General features: G+C 40.2%; 1 protein-coding gene across 2 annotated transcripts in view; it reads right to left on the bottom strand.

The window, feature by feature from the left end:
- Nucleotides 1-2,582: 2,582 nt before the first annotated feature.
- IL6ST (interleukin 6 cytokine family signal transducer) overlaps nucleotides 2,583-24,245 on the bottom strand; it is a 31,834-nt gene continuing 10,171 nt past the window's right edge. Inside the window, exons 5-16 of one of the 2 annotated variants that reach the window (XM_066339364.1) lie at nucleotides 23,226-23,410; nucleotides 22,759-22,910; nucleotides 20,260-20,419; nucleotides 17,839-17,921; nucleotides 16,767-16,986; nucleotides 14,478-14,654; nucleotides 13,650-13,748; nucleotides 12,927-13,073; nucleotides 11,864-12,004; nucleotides 10,536-10,632; nucleotides 9,453-9,534; nucleotides 2,583-8,598 (exon numbers count right to left, since the gene is read on the bottom strand). In XM_066339364.1, the coding sequence (XP_066195461.1) occupies nucleotides 7,876-8,598; nucleotides 9,453-9,534; nucleotides 10,536-10,632; nucleotides 11,864-12,004; nucleotides 12,927-13,073; nucleotides 13,650-13,748; nucleotides 14,478-14,654; nucleotides 16,767-16,986; nucleotides 17,839-17,921; nucleotides 20,260-20,419; nucleotides 22,759-22,910; nucleotides 23,226-23,410 (2,266 nt within the window). In that variant the 3' untranslated portion in view covers nucleotides 2,583-7,875. The remainder of the gene's footprint in view (nucleotides 8,599-9,452; nucleotides 9,535-10,535; nucleotides 10,633-11,863; nucleotides 12,005-12,926; nucleotides 13,074-13,649; nucleotides 13,749-14,477; nucleotides 14,655-16,766; nucleotides 16,987-17,838; nucleotides 17,922-20,259; nucleotides 20,420-22,758; nucleotides 22,911-23,225; nucleotides 23,411-24,245) is intronic. The other variant, XM_066339363.1, reaches the window with a different exon arrangement.

Raw genomic sequence — 24,245 nt, forward strand, 5'->3', positions numbered from 1 at the left:
GAGACGTCTGCTGTTGCCAGGGGCTATTTAGGCAAGCTCTTGTGTCTGAGAGAAGAAGGTGGGGAGGAGAGGTGTCTGGCTGAACACGGCAAGTTTTGTGTAATACATGATAAGGGACAATCAGAGTATGTTTTAAAGTTTATTACAGTGACGATTCATTTAGGAAAGTCCCCTTAGTACTAAAACAGCATCCTTGCCTTGTCCACAGCCACGTCCTGAGTGATGGTGGGGAGAGGCACCGTGCATAGCGGGGTGGTCCCCGTGGGCCTTCGGTATACGTGAGCCACGCGTGTTCTTCTGCCAATGACGCATCTCCTCAAAACCCGGAAAAGCTGCATCTGTTCAAGCAGGAAGAGTTGTGCTGCCACAGGCTTAGTCCAGTCTTCAGGAGCCTGGTGTTTTTTCCCAAAGCACTTGGGTGATTACTTATCTGGGCAGAGCAGGGCAGTGATTCAGGCTGCAGCAGCGCATGAGAACAGGCTTCCTGTCAGCACACCCCAGCACATCCATCAGCCCGTGAGGACAAGGAACCTGTAATTTGGGCCTGTTTAATGTGGACCGGCTATTGTGAGGCCCCATGTGGGGGGATGCTGTGCCAAGCGAGCTCTGGGATACTGACCTGCTTGGCAACGGGCCGGTGCTGAGCCTGCCCATGACCTGGATTTATGACTCAGGATCATGGGTGGTGGAAAACCTTAACAAGAGTCAGGGCTTTTGCTCACAGAGGGAGAGGAAGAAGAGAAACCAAGGGGACTTGCTAAACTGCCAGAAAACAAGTAGTTAAAACCTCTCGGGAGCCGAGGCGTGCTGCCCTCTCCTGGCCCGGCGCTGGCCGGGCGGGGCACAGTGTCCGCTCGCCCCGAGCGCCCTGAGGCCAGCCCGGGGCTGCGCTGTGCTGCTGGGCTGCCGCCAGCTCCCCTCTGCCCCACACCGCGGTGCTCCCTCGCTGGTCCCAGCACGGGGCTGCTCAGCTGCGTGCTGGACATGACTGTCCCCGGCACTCACAGCCCTGCGCTCTCTGAGGAGCTTTATTTGGGATTCTGGTGACCAGAACCGGCTGCGTGACGCTGTGCTCAGGTAACAGGCTGTGCCAGCAGCAGCAGAGCACCAGCTGAGAGCTGCTGGAGCCTCCTGCAGAGCTGTCCTCCACTGAAACCTGCCGCTGGCCCCTGACACAGCTCAGTGCCCAGGCTGGCTGCGTGACTCGGGAGTCATCCATCACAAAAGGAAAGCCGGGGCGACGCCTAGTACACCAGCGCACACAATACACTTCCATTTCCAGGCGAGCCTGGAGTCGGATTACTCACTGGGAAAGTCATACTGCATCTCCCGGTGGGGTCACTACTGCTCAGCCTCCTTGGCTAATGCAGGAATTTCCTAATTATTTTGTAGGGAGTGGGAGGAACATTTTGGCTCTGCTAGTTATTGTGTGTGGATGGAGTCTGCTGGGAAGTCAGAAAGGCACTGGATCACTCGGCCATGAATAGCACAACTGACTGGAAAACGCATGTAAGATGGTTTTGCAGAGAAGTTCAGTGTTACTGTGATTATCAGCGGTCAGAACTGGGCGGAGATGCCCCAGCTGCCCTACAACCACACCGCCCAGCGCTGGGCAGGGCTGGCAGGGCCCCTATGCACCTCTCGGGAGGTGCTGTGCTGCTGTCCAGTGCCAACCTTGGCTGGACAGGCCTAGGCTACTTCCAAGGTACAACATGGGTAGGCACAGCTCCTGCTCCTGTGTTCCACTCTGCTGCCCCCTGCCACGGGGATGAACTTTTTCCTTCCAGGAACCAAGCTGCTTCTGGCATTTGTCCTGCACTAATGCTCATCAGCTGTGAGCACAGGGGAGCACGACACATAAAGCTGCTACGCCTCTCAAGGGCCTTATGTGAAACAGTGGTCAGTGAACTACTGTGCAATAAAACCAACGTTTCAGCAAAGGAGTCTTTGCATCTTCCACAAAGCATTAACTCGCACAAGGACACGCCTGGGATAGCTCTTCTGTGGCAGTAGTAATTTCTGGTGACGTATAATGAATGGAATGTCCTCTTCCCCACCCCACTGGCCCCTTAGCTTTACAGGGGGCCGAGTCTGTCTAGTCAAATGAGGACTTTAGCCAGGAAGGGGGAACAGTCTTTATCCAGCTGCCCACCTTAAAGCCTTTTATGAAGGTGACCACCCTCTGAAGACTCAACTCCCAAAAAATGCTTTTTCACTACTGTTACGTTAGTACTTTTCAGTACCAAGATATAAATCTGTGAGGATCTTCCACCTAAGAAGAACTAAACCCTAGTGAGACAGAGCAGTGCCAGACACAGCCAGGTCGGGGATGCCTTTCTTGGAAATGAGACTGTGTGGGTAGAGAGCATTGTTTCTGTTCCCAGGAGCAATTACAAGGGCGGGACTAAAGACCATGCACCCACTGCTGAATGTGGCCACACCTGCAGTGAGGAGGTAGCCTTCCATCCAAGAACGTCATGGTCGTGTCTCTCTGTCTCTTGCACGTGAGGCAGTGGCCCAGATTCTTCAGTGGTTACCACTTGGTCAGCCTTACAAAACACTGACTCCAGCACACAAGTACGCAATTTTGTTTCGTTTTCTTTCTGCATATGATGTACTACAGAAATGCAACATTCAGGCTCAGTCAGGTAACAAAGAGGAAGACATTCAAAACTGACCATAAAAATAAATTGTAGAAAGCAGATTTTATATGACAATACACATGCAGCTTGCAAAAGAATAAAGACAGTGAACAGGTATTAAAACACATTCCATACAGAGACAGCTTATGCAGCAATTTACAAGTTTAACCTCTGGCCAGAGTATGCAAGCCCTTTAAAGCTGGCATTCAAATTACCACTAGTTTAATCAGCCATACTTAGTTTAAGTACATAGCAAAATTTAACCTAATGTTTACATTCACTAGCCATCCAATCCAGCATCAAGGCACTTTCCTTGTTGGTACATTTGTTCCTGTGTTGCACACCTCCACTCACCTAGATGCATATATTGGCACAGCAAACTGGGTGACCAGTAACTTATCCCCAAATAAAAGCAATTGGTTACTAGACAATCCCTGGCTGTATCCAAGTGTCAGGCTGTATGTGACACTGTAAACAAAACTGGTGTGTTTAAAAAAAAAAAGACACGGCAAGTTGACTGGATCTGTTAACAAATGTGCTTTGATGATGTAAAGTGGTAGGTGTTACCAATTCCACGCTGCAGAGAATGCCCATCTGCCACGTCCATGATCCCCAGAGAAGAACAGCTGACACTTTAGTCTGAGCAGGAAGATGTGGATGTTGAGCTTTCCAGCCATCAGTCAACAGTTGTGCCATAAGTGTTTTTCATCTATTGTTACAGAAGTGTGCTTCTGCAGAGTAGCAATGACATTATTGCATATATCCCCTTCAGGTTGTCTTTGCAAATAAATACAAGTACTGGCTAAGGCTGCATTCTGGGAGACACTGCCCACCCTCTCTCTGCACTACAATTAAGAGGCAGAGAAGCAGACAATTGTTGAAATCTGGCCCTTGATTATAGTTTTTTGGTTTGTTTCATCAAATCTTGTGGCCTTAGAAATGCATCCTTGTGCATTAAGACAGCACTGCTTTTATTTTCAAGAAATGGCTCAGATTGCACAAGTCCTACAAAGGAAACAACAGTGAAAGCAAATAGCTTTTTTGTTTTACTGATGCTTTCACTTTAAAGGAAGATAAATGGAAATTCATGAGCTCAATGCAAGATATTTAATTTCAACCTCCTCCAGACTTTTCCACTTACACCTCCACTTCACTGCAGTTTTCTGGATCAAAAGCAAAGCTGAAGACTCGGGTTGGCTGCAATTCCCTAACAGCTGTTCCATGACAGAAGACTCAACATTTTTATTTAAACCTCCTCTGTAAAACATTACAAATGACTCCTAATATTTAAAACAGTTATATGTCATCCTTGCAGACAGACAAGAGATTACGGGGATAAATGAACTCTTACTGTGAATCAGTGAAGAGAACTTTTTAACACAGCTAAAAGAATGCATTCAAACAATAGTTAATCTCAACTACAACCAATGCCTAATGGGGAAAATAAACTAGTATATTTAGTCCCATTTAATGCACATAAATGACAATGTAAAATGTGGATGTCCTGGAGTGGGGGCAGACTATTAACAATCTGACAGTCTTTGGAATTTCAGATCCCACTGAGAAGTCAATTCCACAGCAGCATGCACCGATGTGGATCTTGCGTATCTGAGACCTGGCTCTAATTAAACAATTAATTTAAATCAGTATGGTGATCCCCACATACAGGGCATAGTGATGTATGTTTTAACCACCTGACAAAGCTCATGCTTTGCAAAACTGAAGCTCCCACCCAGGTGATGGGGCTCCTCTGGAGCCCAAGAATAGGAATCAGCTCTAGCATGCAAACTCCCTCATCCTCCCAGAGCCAAGGTTTTTCCCAGTTTTTGCTAGGCCTCTGTACCAGACAAGAATGTACTTGTCAAACTCTCCAGAACAAAGTTCAAAAAATTTTTTCCTCTGCTGTGCTTGTACTGCCACGTTAAGGCATAACAGGCAGCTTAATTTTTCTACAGTAGCATGTGTAAAACAATTCCAAGACTTCCACTACAGCAGGAGAAGATATTCCTAGACTATCTGCCCTTAAACTGAGCCAGTACTCCAGAAAACAATACAAATCATCTCCTGGTCTAACAGAACCACCACAATAGAACTACAAAGGTAATATATTAACTTCCCTTGTAAACAGAGGAGCATTACCCAGCCTGCATATAAGAAGTTTTTCAAATATGCTAATATATTTCTATCAGCCTTCCTTCCCTGCCTCCAAATTAACAGCCCTTACAACTATTCTTCCACCTGTGTCTGAAACTCCAGTCCAAGAAATCAAGATGGACATTAAAGTGTTTATACTGAAATGTGACTTTAGTAATGCCTTTAATTTTGTTATGTGAACCAATAGCCACTGGTGAAAGGGAGGAGGGGGGTGGACAGAGAAAATTTTGACTTTAATTACTTTAGGGCCAAGCTCAGAAAATTTCAGTGGATTGCTAATTATACTGCAGATACTCTTAGAAACCTGTATGTAACTGTTCGATACACTTAGGTTTTTACAGTCTGAAGTACAAAATCTTGTTAAACCCTGAACACTGCACGATATATTTGGCACATAGGTTTATGAACTAGCTGTAAACCTGTTATTTATATGTACTGTGGCTTCTACAAGCTGTTCACCCACTAGGAGCTCCTGCTTAGTCTTTAGTATTTTAGCCCTAGATAAATGCAGTCTCAAAAGAGAGCAAGTCACTGCCAGCCAGTCAGAACTTTCTCTAGGACCCACTCAATTCTTTGAGTTTATTACCACTGGCCCATAAACAACAATGAAAGATGTCAGAAATGACAGTCTTGTTAGCACAGACATTAAAAATCAGCATCTCTTGCTGCTGCTTAACATCAGGTAAATCTTGAATGGTCCATGATTAACAGCAACTGAGAAGAAAATGCCTTCCCTTTACAGAAAGGCAAGTAGCAACTTAAGGAACACCTGACATTCTCCCTCAAATAACATATGCTATCAAAAGTTAGTATTACTGAATCACAAAACCATAATTAAAAAAAAAAAAACAACATATTTTTGAAAACATCCAGACCTTGGCAGCACTGTTTAAGACTATGTAGCCAGGTTGTGGCCTACAATATTACAGAGATGAGAAGATGGATTAAATGCATGTGGCTGCTGGACAGTTCTAATAAGAATACACACTGCTCAACAGAGCCTTTTCCTTTTACTTGTGGTTTCTACAGTCACTGTGAAATTTGCATAGAGAAGGTAACTCATACCCCAATAAAGTAACTATTTTTCCCAAGAGGAACATGTTCCTAAGAAGGAATGCTCCTTCAACCTCTGAAAAATGAAAGATGGTCTCTGCTGTCTCCTGACAGCAGTTTTCATTAAGCCTTTGCCCTTGGGAGGGAGTTTGAAGGTGCTAAGTGTGCAGTTGGGTGAAAATGAAGAGGAATGGTCTGAAAAAAAGGTGTAATTATAGTAAGCTGCAACATAGCATTTTAATTAAAAAAAAAAAAAGTGCCTAGATACAGAAAAATACTGTCAGGAGAAAGAAACTGTAGAATACCAAAATGTTATTAAAGATTCTGCATTCTTTATCTGTTTTAAATATACCAAACTTCAACAGGTAATATTACAAATTTACTCTTGCACTTAATCTCTTTGTAATAAAAGCAAAAGACACAAGTGGACATTTACATTATTACCCATCCTTCCATGCAAGCTGGCAGACAAGGGAAGATGAAATGATACTGACACAGGCCTTCCAAGGGCTTTTAGCAAGTGCTCTGCAGAACAGCAGTACCAGAGGTCACAGCACAAAAGGTTTCAGGTGGTCTTAAATACATAGTTATTTTGCTGAAGGAGAAATAAAACTCTTGTTTTAGTCTCACAAAACAGCATTTAGTGTTTTGAAATGCAGTTTTATTAGTGTCAGATTAGAAAGCTGACTAGCCTATATTAGATTTAAGATTAATTAAAAAAATTTAAGAGTGCCATAAAATTTCTGGTTATCACTGGAGAACGGGTTTATTGTAATTTAATTTTTGTTTAAACACTGGTAGATGAAGTTTCCAAGAAATGTAGCTTCCTCAAAAAAAAAAACAACCAAAAAACCCCAGTAAACTGTATGAGCAGGGAAAACATGAGTCATTAAGAAAAAAGTAAGGAATTTTAACAACTTAAGTGTGCTATCAGCAAAGTTCAAAATCTGAGTACAGGTTTTGGTTTTAGTTCCAAGAGAATCAATGACTTCAATGCTTTGACTGCTTTCAGTTTCAAGGATGTCCTGCAGTATTAGCAGTGAGGTTACAGCATACTAACAGCTGCAGTCTGTCAGGAGGAAAGCCACATTTCCTTTCTCCTGAGTACTTAAAAACAGTAAAAACTTACACCCTGTTACTTCAGCTGTACGCAGCAAAGGTGCACTTATTAAACAAAGGCATATTTGAACACAGAAATTTTATATACTCAGTGACTGGGGTAGAAAGCCTTTAAATAATTCCTGACGTGTGTTGTCATCTGATTTCCAAACTTTTGAATATGAGACTGAATTGCTGTGTGTTAAGTTGCAAGGCACACTTTTTAGCCAAATTACTCTATAGTTCCTGTGCGCACATCTAAATGTAGGTAAAATATCAATTGCTATAGTAGCATTCAAATTCAAGCAATGCACAGGTATTTTCCTGCCTGTGCACTATAGCAAGTTCTATTCAATTTTTACAGTTTTTAAACAGGGATGAACATGATTTGCAGGCCTGGTAAGCTGAAAATTCAGGCACTGGGCCAAGTCAAAATTCCCTAAGTCAATTAAGTTATTGAAAAGTCTATCACACAAATATTCTTCCGTGTCAGAATACTGAGCTTCAGTCTTACTTCTGTACAAAGCTGCACTGTGCAACTAGGGCTGGCTTTTTAGGCTTGTACACTGCCATACAACAGTGTTCCTTCCGGGACGTCTATTGGCTGATGTGAATATTTAAAACTTGACCTTTTCAATCATGTGAAATTCTGTTATGAAGAGAGGCACAACACCCAATGTAGCACAAAGGCTCATTCAGCTACCCAGATTTAAGGTTTTATGTAGTGCATAAAAGTAAATCTCCAGTAGGTCTGGACTGGAAATTTTCCACAAAAACAGTCCTTATTGTATTTTGTCAAATTACTCTTCACTTAACTTCAGTTTTTCTATCTATGGTAAGATAAAAATACCTAGCTTACTTTATCAGAAACACAGGGGAAGATGTGAACAGGCACTAATGAAGGCCTAAAGAGAGCCAGTCTTTTCTCTCACTGAGGCATGTAGCCCCCTTGTCTCACAGTCTGTGGGAGGTAACTTTTTGGCATTTCATCAACTGACAGTGGGTTTTCTTCCACTGTTCCAGGTCTCACAGTTTGTCCTTCAGTACATGTCTGTAAAACACTTGATAGAGCAGCTTCCTGGGTATTTTTTTCCATCCCAAGGCCCAATGGCTGTGAACTCTGACCTGAGATCTGCAGTTGAACAAATCCAACAAGATCTCCCTCATCAGCATGAGTAATCTGCTTTGTTCTTTCAAAGCACGGCCTGTCTGTGCTGGTTTCATCCTGACCATTTTGTCTGAAATACTGCTGCCTCTGTGCCGTACTGTCAGCTCCTCCAGAATGATCCTCTGATCTCTCTTCTGAATCTAGCAGTGGCTGAGTTGACTCAGACCTTGAAAAGACTTGCAGAGGTGTCTGGTCTCTGTAGCCATTAAGCACTACAGTTGAATACTGTACAGTGCTTGAAGTGTTCTGTGTTGTTTCACCTTCATCACTGTCAGAGACGCTCTGCCTAGGAGAGGACATGCACGAGGATCCTCCAATACCACTGCTGTGCCCTTCTGAAGTACTTTTTTCTTTTTTAAGCAAGTCAAAGGGTTTTAGATCTTGTTCTGAGAAAGACTTCTTGTTGTCAGCTTCTATTTCTACAACGCTTACATCTGTAAAGCTGCCTTCTGAGTACATCTGATCTTTGGAATTAAAGTTATGCTGAAAGAAAGAGATGTATGTTGTCTAAGAGGAAGGTTATGTTAAAAATCAAAAGCCTCAATAAATATATGAATGTTTATTCGTAATGCCTTTGAATTTCTTCATGTAATTTTTCTTTCTACTAAGTCTGGCAATATCTCAAAAGCATGTGTTAAAAAATGAAGGATACAGCTTTGTTTCCCATACGGAGTCTTAATTATGCAGTTATTCTAAAATCATAGTGGATGTGCGAGCAAGTCTTTGCTCTCATTTTAATTATTCTTAAGTGCTGTAAACATAGAAGCATTTGCTATGCAGCACAGGAACATTCTATACTGAGAACCACATATTACTTCAAATGATGTAGTCAGTATCAGAATACTACTTCACAGAAATTAGCCACGATTTGTTAAACAGAATTTGCCTGGTCATTCACCCCACATGTGGCATGAATTTTGCTGACATCTTCTCATTCATGAGGAACTGTTTATAGTATCCTCTCTCATTCATGACTGAACTGTGCAAACAAGCCACTTCAGGGTTTTAAGAATGGGAATCCTTGTTTATTTAATGCTTATTTCCCATGAATGAACAAAGAAATGAGTACTTGACTCTTCCAAGTAGTAAACTGAATCTAACTCACAACTTTAAAGCACATGCTAGACTGTGAATTTGTGCTAAGAGCCGTGTAAATCTAATGCTGAATCTACAGATGCAATGAAGTCTTCTAACCATATTGTATCACAATATCAAGGAAACTTAATATTCAGGGTTTTCCTTGAAATCCATGTGTGCTAGAAGACAGAATACTCCAACTGGTTAGTCTACCTGAAACCTTGCAGACTAGGAAGATACAGGATGCAGAAAGGTATTACCTTAGCTGGAACTTGAGGAGACCACTGAGCAATGTTACTCTTGGATGGATCAGGTACGATAGGCCAGATATGCTTTTTAATTCTGTAAAGGATTAAACATGGAATAAAGTCACAAGATGCACTCGCCAAATTCCCTGTTCATAGCAACTACAGCAGAATCCAGGACACCACTCCTTTACATAGAAATTCTGCCTTCCCAGTAAGAATGCTTCCTGGGTTACTTTTCATCTTTGTATGAGGCTGTACTACTTAGCAAAACACAGCACTGCACTTTACTCCACACATTAGATGAAGCTATCAATGTAATGCAAAACCACAAGTGAGAGATTTTCAAATTTATAGCACTTTAGAATGCACAGAGGTATTACTTTCATACTTTATTATGCACGCCAGCATGAAAATACAATCCAGCTTCTTTTTAATGTAACTATGAATACTATGTCAAATGTAAGCTAACTTCACAATTAAAAAAAAATTTGGAAGAAAAACTTGCCTTGTAGCTCTTAACTCTTCTAACTCTAGTTACTTAAACTAGAACCTTCTGTAGGTACATCACCCCCAACCAAACCAGCTTTGAAACTGAGGAGGCAGGCTGTTGCCCAGCAGTCAGTAAACAGGCACTGAGTTAGCTGAGATCATGACGTCTGCCTAATTTTTTTTTTTTTTTGCCATAAAGCTTCATGTTGATGCTGTAATTAAATTGCCCAAATACAACAAAGATTTCCTGCACTTCACAAACTAGGGGCCATCATTTCACTCACAGGATGACTAAGAAACATAAACAGTATATCCTGATAAGAACCTAACAAAGCTAATCCTAACTATACCCAGCAAGAAAAGCATTAATTTTCTTGCAGGATTGAACCATAGAACATTTAGTATGTGTGTAATTAACAGTAAGAAATTACAATCAGAAGAGGCCCTAGTTTCTCAAGGAAAACAGGTGGTTTTAACACTAATCAATATATGCATGCTTTAACTTTTTTTCTGCTCTAACTGAAGAATATTTAACTGGGTTGGTATAAATTACTGCCATTTCTGTTATGCTCAGAAATAGAAGAGGAAGAGTTAATTTCTACTTACAGGTCACGTTTGTTGAAGCAAAACAGAACTCCAAGGAGCACAATCAACAGGAATGCTAGACAGACAGGTACAACTATGGCTTCAATTTCTCCTTTTCCTGAAGGAGGTGGAAAAAAGCAGTTATAGCCCACTTTGGCATTTAAGGACCTCAACAGCAATACATGCTTCCAAAAGGTTAGGGAGAACCTGAAACACCTCAATAATCAGTCTCAAAGCTTCACATTCAGAAGAACCTTTTAACCATATGAAAAGTACCTCCTGGTGAAAACATGAAAAGCTCTGTCCTGACAATCTAGTGCCTTGCATCAACAAAGAACATGGGTTGATCTAGAAGCTGTAGTACTGACAGAACAAGTAATTTTGTAGCTTGGGCAGGTATGACAGCAACATCTCTGTCAATTCATCTGCTGCCCAGGTGTTTTAGTGCTCCAGTGGCTGTCATAACATGGTCATGGTCAAATAAATAAAATAAACCAAGTCACTACTCATCCTTCAGTTTATTCTGTACGTGACGATCTCCTCTGCCTGCAAACACCAAAGTTTGCATTATTGTTATGTATTTCTTCCAATGTTATACAGACTCTTAAGTAGACCTTGGAGGATGGTTAGGGAAGAGCAACACTATGCAGAAAAAAAGCCTCTGCTACATTTAAGAATTTAAGTGTCTTCCACAATTTAATTCAGTTAGTAATGTTGCTGTTACCCTTACATATAAAAACTATCCTAACACTGAACATTTAATAAATTTAACTATTCAAAACAAGTCTCTAAAACTGCTGTAGAAAACTTTCACAGCAATATGAAAGAATGTGGATGGGCTCTGAAAATTACATATGCTGACTGGTACGTACATCAGCAGATCAACATACAAGCACATATTTATACAGCTTCTTCAGCACACCTTATCAGGATTAAAACTAAGACTAACTAGAGGTAGGTGCCACTGGATATCAAAAAAGACAAGGGCATTGGGTAAATCCCAATGACTCATGAAACGTCAGGGCAAAACATTATAACCTGAAGTATACATAAAGCACATCCAAAACAGCATGCTTAATAACATAAAAAGTGCAATTCATGAGGTTTGGAGAGGATATATTTTTCTCTATATAACCAGAAAAATCCTGACTAAACTACATCTTAGCAAAAGAAGACCGGACATGCCCCCCAGGTATTATGATATATATATATAATGTTCATTACAGGTTGAGTGTAACTGCAACTTTAAAATAAAATCACTTTCCCCTTCTAACACATCTCTCAAAGAGCCCTGCTGTATTGTTGCAATATTAATTCCTACTTCTACCAATTGTGCCACTCTGGCTTACCAAATTTTTGAGTAGTAAATGTGAAATCAGGACCGGTGCTGCTTCCATTATCTGTGGATGCCATCATCCGCACAGTATACAGTGTATCACTGGTTAGAGAGGAAAGGGTATACTCTGTCTTGGAGGGATCCACAGTCACAACTGAAGAGAAGAAATTTATATTTGTTTTTTGCAGACAAATTACATCTCCACAAAAATAGCAACATGAAGACATCAAGACTTCAATATGTGAAAGGTAGTTTTAATAGAACATGTAGCAGATGGAAAATTTAACAGTCAAAAGTCTACAGACCTGTACAAAAAATGCTGAGATTCATTCATTTCTGTTTAGGTGTCTGAATTTAGTGTCTTTCTAATATTTAATTTCCTGTGAGATTTTCTTTCCCTAGAATGCACCTACAAACTAAACTAGTAATATAACTGAGGCTTAAAGTCTGTCTAGTAAGCCAAATACATAGTGCTGAAGAGGAACTGCTAGTACTGACTAGGAAAAAACCAAGCTAAGGAATATTAAGACATTAAGTACCTGGCCCTTCCGATTTAAGCCAATCTAAAAATTAAAGTTTTGATGGTGTCAGCTGCCTGTAGTATGACTGTAGGTCATACACACTACTGAAAACTAAGATGCACTTCAAACAAGATTTATATCAGTACTATATTGATTTACAGCTCCAGGAGGATTTAAGAACTCCTCCCCACTTCCTTTTCTTAAGGTTTTATCACAGTTAAATACAGTCAACTCCTTTTTGTGTCTTGAATGGTCTGCCATCATCTTGATACACCATAATCTCCTTCTGTATTTAATACTGGAGCACAATACTCACAAAATCAGTTTTCAGAAACTAAACTTGGTACCCCACTATACAGAGACTGAATGTTCTGAATTTGTTACTAGGAACTTTCTGTTCTGTATGGAGGAGAATTATGGTTCAGACACCAGCTTTTGTTCTCAGAACAGACTCTCAGCCGTAACTGATACTGTGTATTTTTACAGAAATAAATATTAGGAAGGAGACACATGAAACATTTCAATGCCACAAGACACTTCTCCATTTTCTGGTACCTGTTTCATTTCCATCAATAGTTTTATAAAGTATGGTGTAATTTCGGATAAAGCCATTTTGTTCCTCAACTGTGAGATGGTTCCATGTCAAAACAGCTTCAGCTTTTCCCACTTTTTTTGTCTGAACAGTAGGTCCTTTTGAAGGACCTGAAATGGGAGATAAAGATTAGTTTCTGCTTGGCAACCTTGCAATCACAAAAGCAGCACATTAACAAGCGTTATAGAATAAAAACTTGAGTGGAATAGTTTGACTAACTTATCTGGAAGGCACTGTTTTCAAACAACATAAAAACTAGAAAGATCTTTTAATAAATAACATTCAGGACCAGATATGAAAAGAAAGCATGTTGCGGGAAACCTTCAAATGAAGAAAGTCTTGATTTCACACTTAAAATTAAAAATAAACCAGCATATAAATATTACTATTATAAATTACTAATACATATATTATAACTACATCACCAAAATAACAAATTCACGTCCGATTATCTGACAAAGGTTGCAAAAACAAAGAGCCAGTCATAATTAGCCATCTGTCTAGTTCCCAAACACTGTAAAAAAGCAGAGTAGATAATAATAGAAGGGAAAAGATCAATGATGTCACCTGACCCTCAATTACTAAACCATTCTTCATTACACAATCCATATTAAAGTAAAGGTTTGTTAATCTTTTGTCAAAAAGAGTCAGTGTGTATGTGCTTCAAGGCGATGATTTATACTTACGATCTTGCTTAAGGTAAGCCTTCACAGACTGTCCACTTCCCTGACCATCAGCATACAGAGGGTACACAGTTATCAAGTAACACTTGAAAGGCTTTATACCTAATAAAAGGAATTTAAAAGATGTTGTTTCACAGACAGTCAAATTGCTCACCATCCTCATTTACTTCAGATACAAGCTTCTGAGTTTTTGCTGTTTAACTAGGTGTACCTGTACCTAATGCAGCTGAGTACTTTTTAGAGTTCATTAATACACTGCTCCAAAATACTAGCTAAAGGAACAACACTGTTCCAAACTATTAACTAAAGGAACAATATAATGGTTCACACTCATATGTAAAATTTAATAAGTGTACTTGAGAGAAGTCAGGGGTTTTTTTTTCTGATTTATTTTAAATAGAAGGCCTTTTTCTCTAGCATTAATTTCCCAAATTATTGATTTCAGATATGCATCATAATCTCAAAAGAACAATAAAGCTGATCAAGTTTCACTGCTGGAAAAGAGTAATCAAGAATTTGATTTTGAAAGAACTCAGCCTTTTCACTATTTTAATGGTTTCTAAGAATGACAATACTAAAACCACAATGAAGATGAATCCCTTGTTGTTCCATTATATAAATTTCAAAATGCAAGATCGGATACAGTTGTACATTTGACAAAAACACACAAATACTTCCATACACTCACAATAAACTAATTGAAACCCTCAGCATTAAACCCCTATTCTACCAAGAAATTCTAATCATTGTGAGAATGTTTCTCATCTTCAGAATACTAAGCAGGTTTTTAGGGAGTTCTACAAACTATATGTAGATTTATGAGCTAAATACCTTTTAAGTTGACTCCTTGCACATCTCCTTGTGCAATCTGCCATTCTATGATACAGTCTGAACTGCTGGACACCAGACACCACTCAATCACATATTTGAGAACATAACTGTTAGGAGCAGTCCACCCTACCCACAACTTGTCATGTTTAGGTAATGTTCTAAGATTCTTCACAGGAGCTGTAATAAGAAAAAAAAAAAAGTGACTAATATTGACAGTTATTTCAAGATAGGAACTGTTCTGGCAAATGTTGATACTTCTGGATAATGGTAGCATTTTGACATAACTAAAGTAAATATAAATGCCATTTGCTGAAATTGGAGGTTTACACATGGATCTTTGTATCAGAGATTCAAAAGCAGTATCAGGCTATTTAAAATCAGGAAGTTAGACTCAACTTCTCTATCCTCAGAGACACTATGTTTCTTTCTTCCAAAAAAAGGTTTTATTTCAAGACAGAAATCGGACTTAGAATGGAAATTTACAAGTGTAGGAAACAGTTACACTCAAGTACCTTACTAATTACTTACACTTCATGTATAATGCGCACATATGTAAATAGATAGTATATATAATGTCCAGCTCACAGCTGGACAAACATATTATGGGATGGGTGAGAACTGGCTCAAGGGTTGGGCACAAAGGGTTACAGTGAATGGAGTGACATCAGACTGGGGAACCTGTCACTAGGGGGGTTCCACAGGGCTCCATCCTCAACCCTGTGCTCTTTGACATCTTCATGCATGACCTGGACTCAGGACTAGAAGGGACACTAAGCATGTTCTAAGCAGGTGATACAAATCTGGGAGGAGCTGCTGACTCTCTCAAAGGCAGAGAGACTCTGACAAAGTAGAGGGCCAGGCAGTCACCAACCACATGAAACTCAACAGGGAAATGGCCAGATTCTGCCCCTGGGCTGGGGCAGCCCTGGCTGTACAGACAGACTGGGGAATGAGAGGCTGGAGAGCAGTGCCATGGAAAGGGCCCTGGGCTCCTGGGCCAGGGCAAGTTGAACATGAGCCAGCAGTGCCCTGGCAGCCAGGAGGGCCAGGCGTGTCCTGGGGACATCAGGGACAGCACGGCCAGCTGGGCAAGGGAGGGGATTGTCCCCTCTGCTCTGAGCTCGGGCAGCCTCACCTCCAGGGCTGGGGACAAGTTTGGGTGCCACAAGATAATGAAGTTATTAAACTACAGGAGAGTGTCCAAAGGAAGGCAACAAAGACAGAGGAGGGCCTTGATGGGAAGCCTGATGAGGAGCAGCTGAGATCACTTGGCTTGTTCAGCCTGGAGGAGACACCTCATTACATTTACAGCTTCTTTGGGAGGGGAAGAGGAGGGGCACTCTTCTCTGAGTGACCAGTGACTGGATCCAAGGAATGGCCTGGAGTTGTGTCAGGGGAGGTTGAGGCTGGATATCAGCAAAAGGTTCCTCACCCAGAGGGTGGCTGGGCACTGGAACAGGCTCCCCAGGGACGTGGTCACAGCACCAGGCCTACAGAGTTAAGAAGCATTTGGACAATGCTCTCAGGCACATGGTGTGACACTTAGGATGATCTGTGCAGGGCCAGGAATTGGACCTTAAAGTATCTGTGTGACCCTTCCAATGCAGGTTACATACTATATATGTATACCATACTAAGTACTTTCTCCTGGCTGCAACACCACTTTGTTTGAATTACACCCTTAACTAATTCATCTAACAGTTTCAGAACCAGTGGCTCTCCCTTGGTGTTTACCTGCATCTATCCATATACCTATTTGCTTCCTATCATGGCAGTGTTTTGATTGTCTAAAAAGAGGCTGGAAACAAGGATAAACCAGCCTGTCCTTACCATTATTACATAATGAAAGGAACAGAAAAAAGACAAAGTATTAGGAAATAGTGGAAACAGATGACAAAACAACCAGTTATGACAGTGAAGGAGGAACAATGGCAGAATGGTATATGCATACATATATACCAACCCTTTGATTTTTTTCTTTTTAAGAAAGATATAAAAATGCCTGCTATACTAAGAAAATAAACAACAGGGAATTACAGTACGCAGAAACCCTAAAAATCACAAACCAGCAGAACAACATACACAGCTTCAAACGACACTATGAGTACACAAACCCGCAGATTCCCTGGTACTCAAATGGCAGTATATACAAAAGGCATGAGAGTGTTGGTAATTCAGTAGTACTTTAATTATGTGCCCATGTAAAAGGTATTATGTTACAACACTGAAGATATCTTATAAAAAGGGCCATGCAGATTTACTTGACAGAGACATTACTAAGACACTTACCTTTTGAATTACTTGCTGGGATAAGTAAAACTGATGCAGGGGATGGTCCAACACTGTTACGGGCAATCAGAGTTACTTCATAAGTTCCTTCTGGGAGCTGTAAGGTATGGTTGGTGCTGGTAACATTGTATTTCTTCACTGGACAGGAAAGAGATGATTTATCTCTGACAGTCACTTCATATTGCAAGATTACTCCATTGGCTTCAAATGGCTTCAGTGCCTGTCAGAAACATATCTTTGATTAAGATGATACTGAACAAATGTGACATAACCCTTACTGTTGTCCTTATGGCACAATTAAAAAAATACAAGAACAATGCAAGTTCTACAGGTCAAATACCTGCACATCTAAGGAAGACATAAATAACCTGTGGACATTTCTATAAAGCAGTCACTTCCAAAGCCTATTTCTGGTTTAAATACTCCTTTTCTTTGATGATACCTAGTGATTTACTAAAAGCTACTCTGTAAGGACTGTAAAACTTGTTGATAAAACCTGTTTCACGTGACTTGACAACACAATGACATAAAAGGAATCTCACACCTTTGATTGTGTTAATATAACAAATATGCTACAGTTTATGGACCAAAAGAAAGCAGGGTTTGTCGAGTGACCACAATTACATTCCCCTTCTCAGCGGGACTAATCATCCAGCCGGACACAGCAGCACACAAATGCCCAATGCTGTTTTTAACAACCTTGGCCTCTGCAGTATCTCAAAGCTTAATGGATTTTGTAGCTGGGGTATCACGTCCAGTGTTGCCACATTTTAGGTTACAGCAGAAGGCATGACATGAATCTATGCTTAGTTCAAGTGGCAGTTCCAAATCCACAGAAGGACAACGAATAAGGAATCTGAAAGTAGTCTGTGCATTTTACGTCACAGATGAGTGTCAATTAAATGATGGCCTTTACATCTGTACATTTAATTTTTCACAACTAATTATTTTAAGAATAATAAAGCCACTTCTCAAAAAACGCTATACTATCCCAGCCATCTGTTGGGTAGATTTTTTCCACTTAAAAATTCACATTTTTAGAAGAACGCTCAATTTTTGCAATTTGCTTTACCTTCCATATTAGATGCACAGTCCAGAAGGCTGGTGAGTGAGATGTATCAATGATCCTCCATATGGGTGGTCCTTTAGATGGTTCTGAGGAAACAGTGAAACAGTGCTTGACAGTAGAAATAATTCTATTTAATCTGTTTGAATTAATCCTTTGATTATCATTATATGCTTACTTTCTTTAAAAAAATAAAAACATATTAAAAAGCATTTCCTTACTTTCTCAAAGAAAATAATGCTTGGCATATTAAGTGGAAAATTTCCTGAAGAGATGAGCAAGACACCAGTCCTGCTTTAAGTGTACAGTATCAAAAGAAATATGAGTCACAATGCTGGGCATCTGCAAGATCAGACTGAAGGTGACAATGCTGAGTGAGACATGATCACCCCTGCAGTGTGCAGCCTGCATCCAGAGGCACAGCCCTGCACACCTGCAAACCTTGCTACAGTCTGTATCCTGTACTGAGGGGTAGGAACAGTGTTCCTACCCCTCAATCTCAAGTTACCGAAAAAAAGGAAAGTGCACAAGAGTTCACAAGGAAAAAAACTCTCCTGGTAGTAAGACTCCTTGATTCTCAAAGGGCAACAGAACCGCAATATTTTCATACAATGCTACAGTAGGTTTCGGCATCTGCAGTACGAAAAAGTGGTATTTCCACAAGAAATTCCACTTCAAATTAAAATGAACCAACCAATACTACACTGCACAAAGCAATAAAAAGTGGCCAAACTTTTGTGAGGGTCTTAGCCCCAAGAGAAAGTTGATCTCAAAATGAATTATATCTTTACTCTTGTAAGACTATTTTTTCTCAGAGTACTTTCATAGTATTTAGTGTTTATGAGGCTTTGGCTTTTAACCACAAATACCCCTCAGTACTACATATACAGCATGCATCTCATCTTCTATGTTTTACATTTTGAGAGGAGAACTATGAATTGAGGGAAAAGGAGTACTTTTACGCATCTGAGTACCCAAATTGATTCACATGAAAGAGAAGCAATTGTACATCTTGCCTAATAGAGATCATGAATCTAACATGACCTGTCCTGTCTAACTTGACCATCTAACATGATGTTCTTTGATGTTCAACCTTTGTTCTGAGGCTAAAGTAAGACATGGGTACTTAATCAGTATTAGCAATATTTTTGCAAAGCCAGTCACCACAGCAGAACAGCAATGCAACATAAATAGGCAGGCAGTCCTGAAATCATCATTGCCCGGCCTGATAGAGAAGACAGAAAATGAAGTCACACTATCACTAGGGGTTGAAAAGCAGAGATTAGAATATTGGTATGTTTTATAGTATATCTCCCAGAGAAAGTAAATTTTGTACAGAACTGAAGCAATGCCATCATGGATGGAAATTTCACTTGTTTTAAACAAAAAACTAAAGCAATCCCTCGTTTCTTATCTAAGAAGACAAATTAACTCCATCAGGATAAAAAAAGGAAGGCTTTCCCATGTTTTAATAATGGGACTTGTAGCGGTTTAACTTTATGTGCACTGACACTGCCATGAACAGACTGATCAGGAAAGACACGACTTGGAAGACACTACGGGACACACAGGATATTACAGAAACAAGATCATAAAGATGCAAGCAGGAAAAGCTAAAGTGCATTTAAAAACCAGAAAAATACCAATCAGCTTGACACTGAAGCTAAATAGCTATCACAAAGTATTTATAGCAATTGGATGTAAGAATAGATTCCCTACTGAGTATTAAGTACACAACATTGGTTCCCTGTGGGGTGTAAGCATCAGTGTAAGCCAGAAACAAAGCCAACCTTGCAGGCTATCAAAGTGGAAAAGAAATGAAAATTAATACTTTATTAAAAGTAAACCAGAATGTCTTATTTAGATGCTTCACTGGCTACACTTACCATATACACATTATTTCATATCATTGCTTTAAGTTTGTGAAGAAGTCTATGCATTCTCTATGACTAAAATCTTTTGCTCTATAACTGCTGATGATTGTTCACCTATGACCTTTACTAGCCTCCTAAACATAAAGTTGTTCATAAACTAAGGCAGTTGGTCTAGTAAGAAAACCTCTTCTAGGCAGGATAACTTCTGTTACAGAGAATAATCTTCAGAATAGAAAAGTCAAGCATAAAGCCTAGATTTCTTCCAGAAGACTTTGAGAATACAGTTTTCTGTGAAGAAGGCAGTCTTCTTCCCTGTTGCTGTTCTAGCTGTTTTTAGGGAACACCTCTACACTAGCTTAATGGGAAGCTATTCTTATGGTCCCTGGAATGCATGGGTCAAGGCAGAGGTTGCTGAAAGTAACTCAGGAGAGCTTTGTTGCTTATACAAGCAAGCAGCTCAGGCAAGAATACAACCATTTTAGCTGGCCATGGCCAAATTGCTGAGCACTCACACACTGCAGAAGTCAGTGACCTACTTTTACACATTACTTACGATCTTCAATGGTAGTCCCAATCTTTTCTTCGCTCCAGTCACTCCAGTAGCCCTGTCCATCTTCCTTCATGCAACGAATGGAAAAGGCATACTTTGTGTAGGGTCTGAGACCTTGAACACTGAATGAAGTTCTTTGGGAAGCTGTATCCTCAGAAGGAACCTGAAAATGTGACAAAGATTTCAAAGGCACTGATCAAAATACTTTAGAGCCGAGTTCTGTGCTAGCTCAATGGTCATCCAAGAAGGCTCCCCACCACATGCACATCTAACACAAACAAGCTTTCCTTCCCTCTCACTTCCAAAAACTTCAATTCTCAAGCACTGTTCGACAAAAGTTCAGTCAAGAGTTGTATGTCCTTACCAGGTGTAAGGACATAAATACACTAGAACAGTTAGGCAGACACCTCAGGAAAAATCTCATTTTTTTTTTTTTTTAATTAGCATCTCTCTCCTTCCTTCCCACATAATTCTGCTGCTTACTGATCTGTAGTATCCTGCCTCATAATACAGAACTTGGCTAGGTTACCTGCTTCATTATTGAATGCAAAATTATTTGTTACTAAAGTTAAAAATTCAGGATCATTGCAGTCACTGATCCGGAACAGTGTTTCTTGAGTGAAATTAAAAATAGTTTTAGAGTAGTTTATAGTTTTGTTAATAGATTATTTTCATAAGCTCTTTTATTATCTTAGGCGAGCAACCAAATGCCAGAGAAGTATTCTTAGTACGTATGTGAAGTAGATAATGGACACAAGTAGGTACACATACTGACTCTTCATGTTATTCCACTTGCAACTGAGGGCTTTTTACAGTGAGGACCCCTGCAAGGCATGACTGCAGATCAAACACAAATACAGAACACTTAAGAGGTTAATTCTCAGGGCAAAGAACTATCAAAATAGTTTAATTTTACCACAGCAAAGCAAGTTCAACTAATTTGAAAGCTACTGTTTCATTTGTTTTGCACATATGTTAAAAGGGCAAGATAAGTTAGAAGAACTTGTCCTATTGTCCTATCAGGACAGCATATCGATAGATCCTGGAGCTGCAGACTAGATTGTGCAGGCCAGTGCTTTTTAAAATATCAATACAAGTGATGTCAACAGTTTCTGCATCTAAAGCCACGTTAGTCACAAGGAGCTACCAGCTCCAAGGACGGTATTTTGCTAAAATTGGAAGCAATCTTCCTTCCAAGAACTCATGAATTCAGAATACATTTAGGCCTCTGCTGGATGTATTCTACTCTGCCTCAGTACTGCTCTGAAAGAAGGTCTAAAGTAAGGAAAAACTGAGGAGCTATATTAAATCTGTCCTATATTAAAAATATGTCCACAGACTGACATAAAGGAAAAAACCCAACAGCTCTCAATGACAGGAACACCTCATAATTACAGGTAAGCCCTACTCCTTACACTTTCCCAGTTCTTGAGTTCCTCATATTTGAGGTATGTACACAGGACAGCCAGATTTTACAGAATTACACAATCATCAAGGTTGGAAGAGACCATTGAGTCCAGTCACGTAGCTATCACTGTTAAATCCACTCCTGAACCATGTCCCAGAGTGCCACATCTAGATGTTTTCTAAACACTCTATGGCCTTCCTTGGCCAATCCTTGACAATTCTTTCCAGAATAATTTTTCTCCCCATATCCAGTGTAAACTGTCCCTGGTACAGCTTGAGGCCGTTTCCTCTGGTCCTAATTGTTACTTGAGAGAGCAGACTGACCCTGACCTCATTACAACCTCCTTTCAGGTAGTTGTATAGTGATAATATCACCTCTGTGCCTTCTTTCTTCCAGGCTGCATAACACCAGCTTCCTCAGCTGTTCCTCATACTCTTGTGCTCTAGACTCCTCCTCAGCTGTGTTGCCCTTCTCTGGACATGCTCTGCTTAGCACCTCAGTGTCATTCATGGAGTGAGGGGACCAAAACCAGGATTCAGGGTGTGGCTTCACCAGTGACAAACACAGGTAGATGAACAGAGGTCCAGCTGCCCACACCATTGCTGATCCAGGTCAGGATGCCATTTGCCTTCTTGGCCACCTGGGCACAGCCTGGCTCATTTTCAGCTACTGTCACCAGCATTGGCAGGTCCTTCCCAGCACAAGTTCTAAAAAGCATCCCAGCACAATACAGTATTTATCCAATCTTTGGATGACATTCAGATCACCCATTTTGCACATGCATGGGAAGATGACAATTCATTAATGTTCTATATGTTGCTTGTACACAATATAACGTGAAATAAACATACTGCATTGTGACAGGGAGGACAGCAGAAAAGCTCACAAAGGTATGAAAAAATCACCATACTCAGACTGTGCCAAAAAATACCTAGATCACAGCCTTCATGAACAGGCCAAATAAACTTCCTTGGGTGGTCATGTAAGACATAATGAAATGAAAGTGAATGCTCTGAACTGCAACAGAGGGAACTCCAGTTTGAGAGATGGCTGGGTTACAGCAGAATCAAGGCAAGCCACATTAGTGGTATTACCTCCATCCAGTCTGTCTCACCAACAATTCTGTAGCGAATATTGAATTTCAGTGTCATCACAGCATATGAAATCCAATTCTGCCAGGTAAGCTGCAGAACAGTAGGCAGAATTCCTGAGGTGACTGATACATTCTGCGGAGACAGTGGTTTAACTAGAAGAGAAGAAGTTAAAGTCAATTCCACAGCTATACTTTACCATGCCTTTAGAAGCTGGCACACTATGTTTCAGCAGTACTATTAAAGCCTTTCAGGACCTGAAATGGCTGCTACTTTACACTATCTTCTAAATCAGATTACTCAACACAAATTTGCTATCTGAATCACTGCCCAGCACAGTTCAAACTCTAGACAACAACACTCATGCAGTGATAATTTTTATAGTGAAGAAACATAAACATACCAGTTTCAGCAATATGCACAGAGGCAGCAGTAATGTGCTATTAAAGCTTTAAGGGGCATATACTTACCAATGTCAATGGGATCAACAACAAGATGATCAGATTCAGCCTTCCCAAGGGCATTTGTTGCTTCTACCCAGATCTCCGTGTTAACAAAGAACTGAATATCAGCAATGCTGCAAGAATTGTTTACATCTTTTGGTATACAGTCAGGAAAAACCTCTTCTGGCCTAAAAAGAGAAAGACAAAACAAGCTACAAAGCAGTAAGTTTGGTTTCCTCTAGAGAATATTTTAAAGTAGATCAGAGTGAGCAATCAGTTTATCTTGTGTGTTTCCCCTCTGTCTCAACTCTGCAAGCAGAGGGAGGAGAAGAAAAAGCATGAATAGCTTGTTCAGCCACAAATTCATGACTGCATTGGAATCAAAACCAAAATAAATCTCTTGACTTCCAGTCACATATCTTCAAAAGTACAAGCTACAGCACTGTAATTAAATTTGTATAAAAACCCTGACTAGGCTTAAAAAAATAAAAGAGTAACAAGAACTGATACAATTAATCAAAGGCAACACAGCCAGTAACTAGAATGCAATAGAAAATGTAGTCAGTGCTATCAGCACACCTTTCAAGAACATAGTGTTAGACGTGCAATATATAATTTCTGTTCACCATCTTCTGCTACACTAACACTAGATAGTTCTAGGGGCAACAGGAAATTTGCAAAGCATTAACATTTTCTATGTGTGCATACTTTCTACTACACCTGTTACCAAAACACTTCAGCAGAATGGAGTAGCTGGAAAGCTGTAGTCAATCATTCCTGTTTCCACAGCAATGCAACTCTTGTTCACTCCATTTTAAACTATGAAAGACCATCCAAAGAGTTTGGAAGGTAACTTAATTTGCTTTCACAAGAGAAATACTTTGCTGAAGCTTTCATGTTAGGATTAACTCAGAACAGTGTTTGCCCACAGTTCCTATGAAGTGCGGATAGATAATACCTTTACAAAATTCAGTCACTTTATATTAGATTCTCTCCTTAGAATCATTGAATGGTTTGGATTCAAACAGACCTTCTACAGTCATGTAT

This window comes from Sylvia atricapilla, chromosome Z, assembly GCF_009819655.1.
Source record: "Sylvia atricapilla isolate bSylAtr1 chromosome Z, bSylAtr1.pri, whole genome shotgun sequence".
Classification (NCBI taxonomy): Eukaryota; Metazoa; Chordata; class Aves; order Passeriformes; family Sylviidae; genus Sylvia; species Sylvia atricapilla.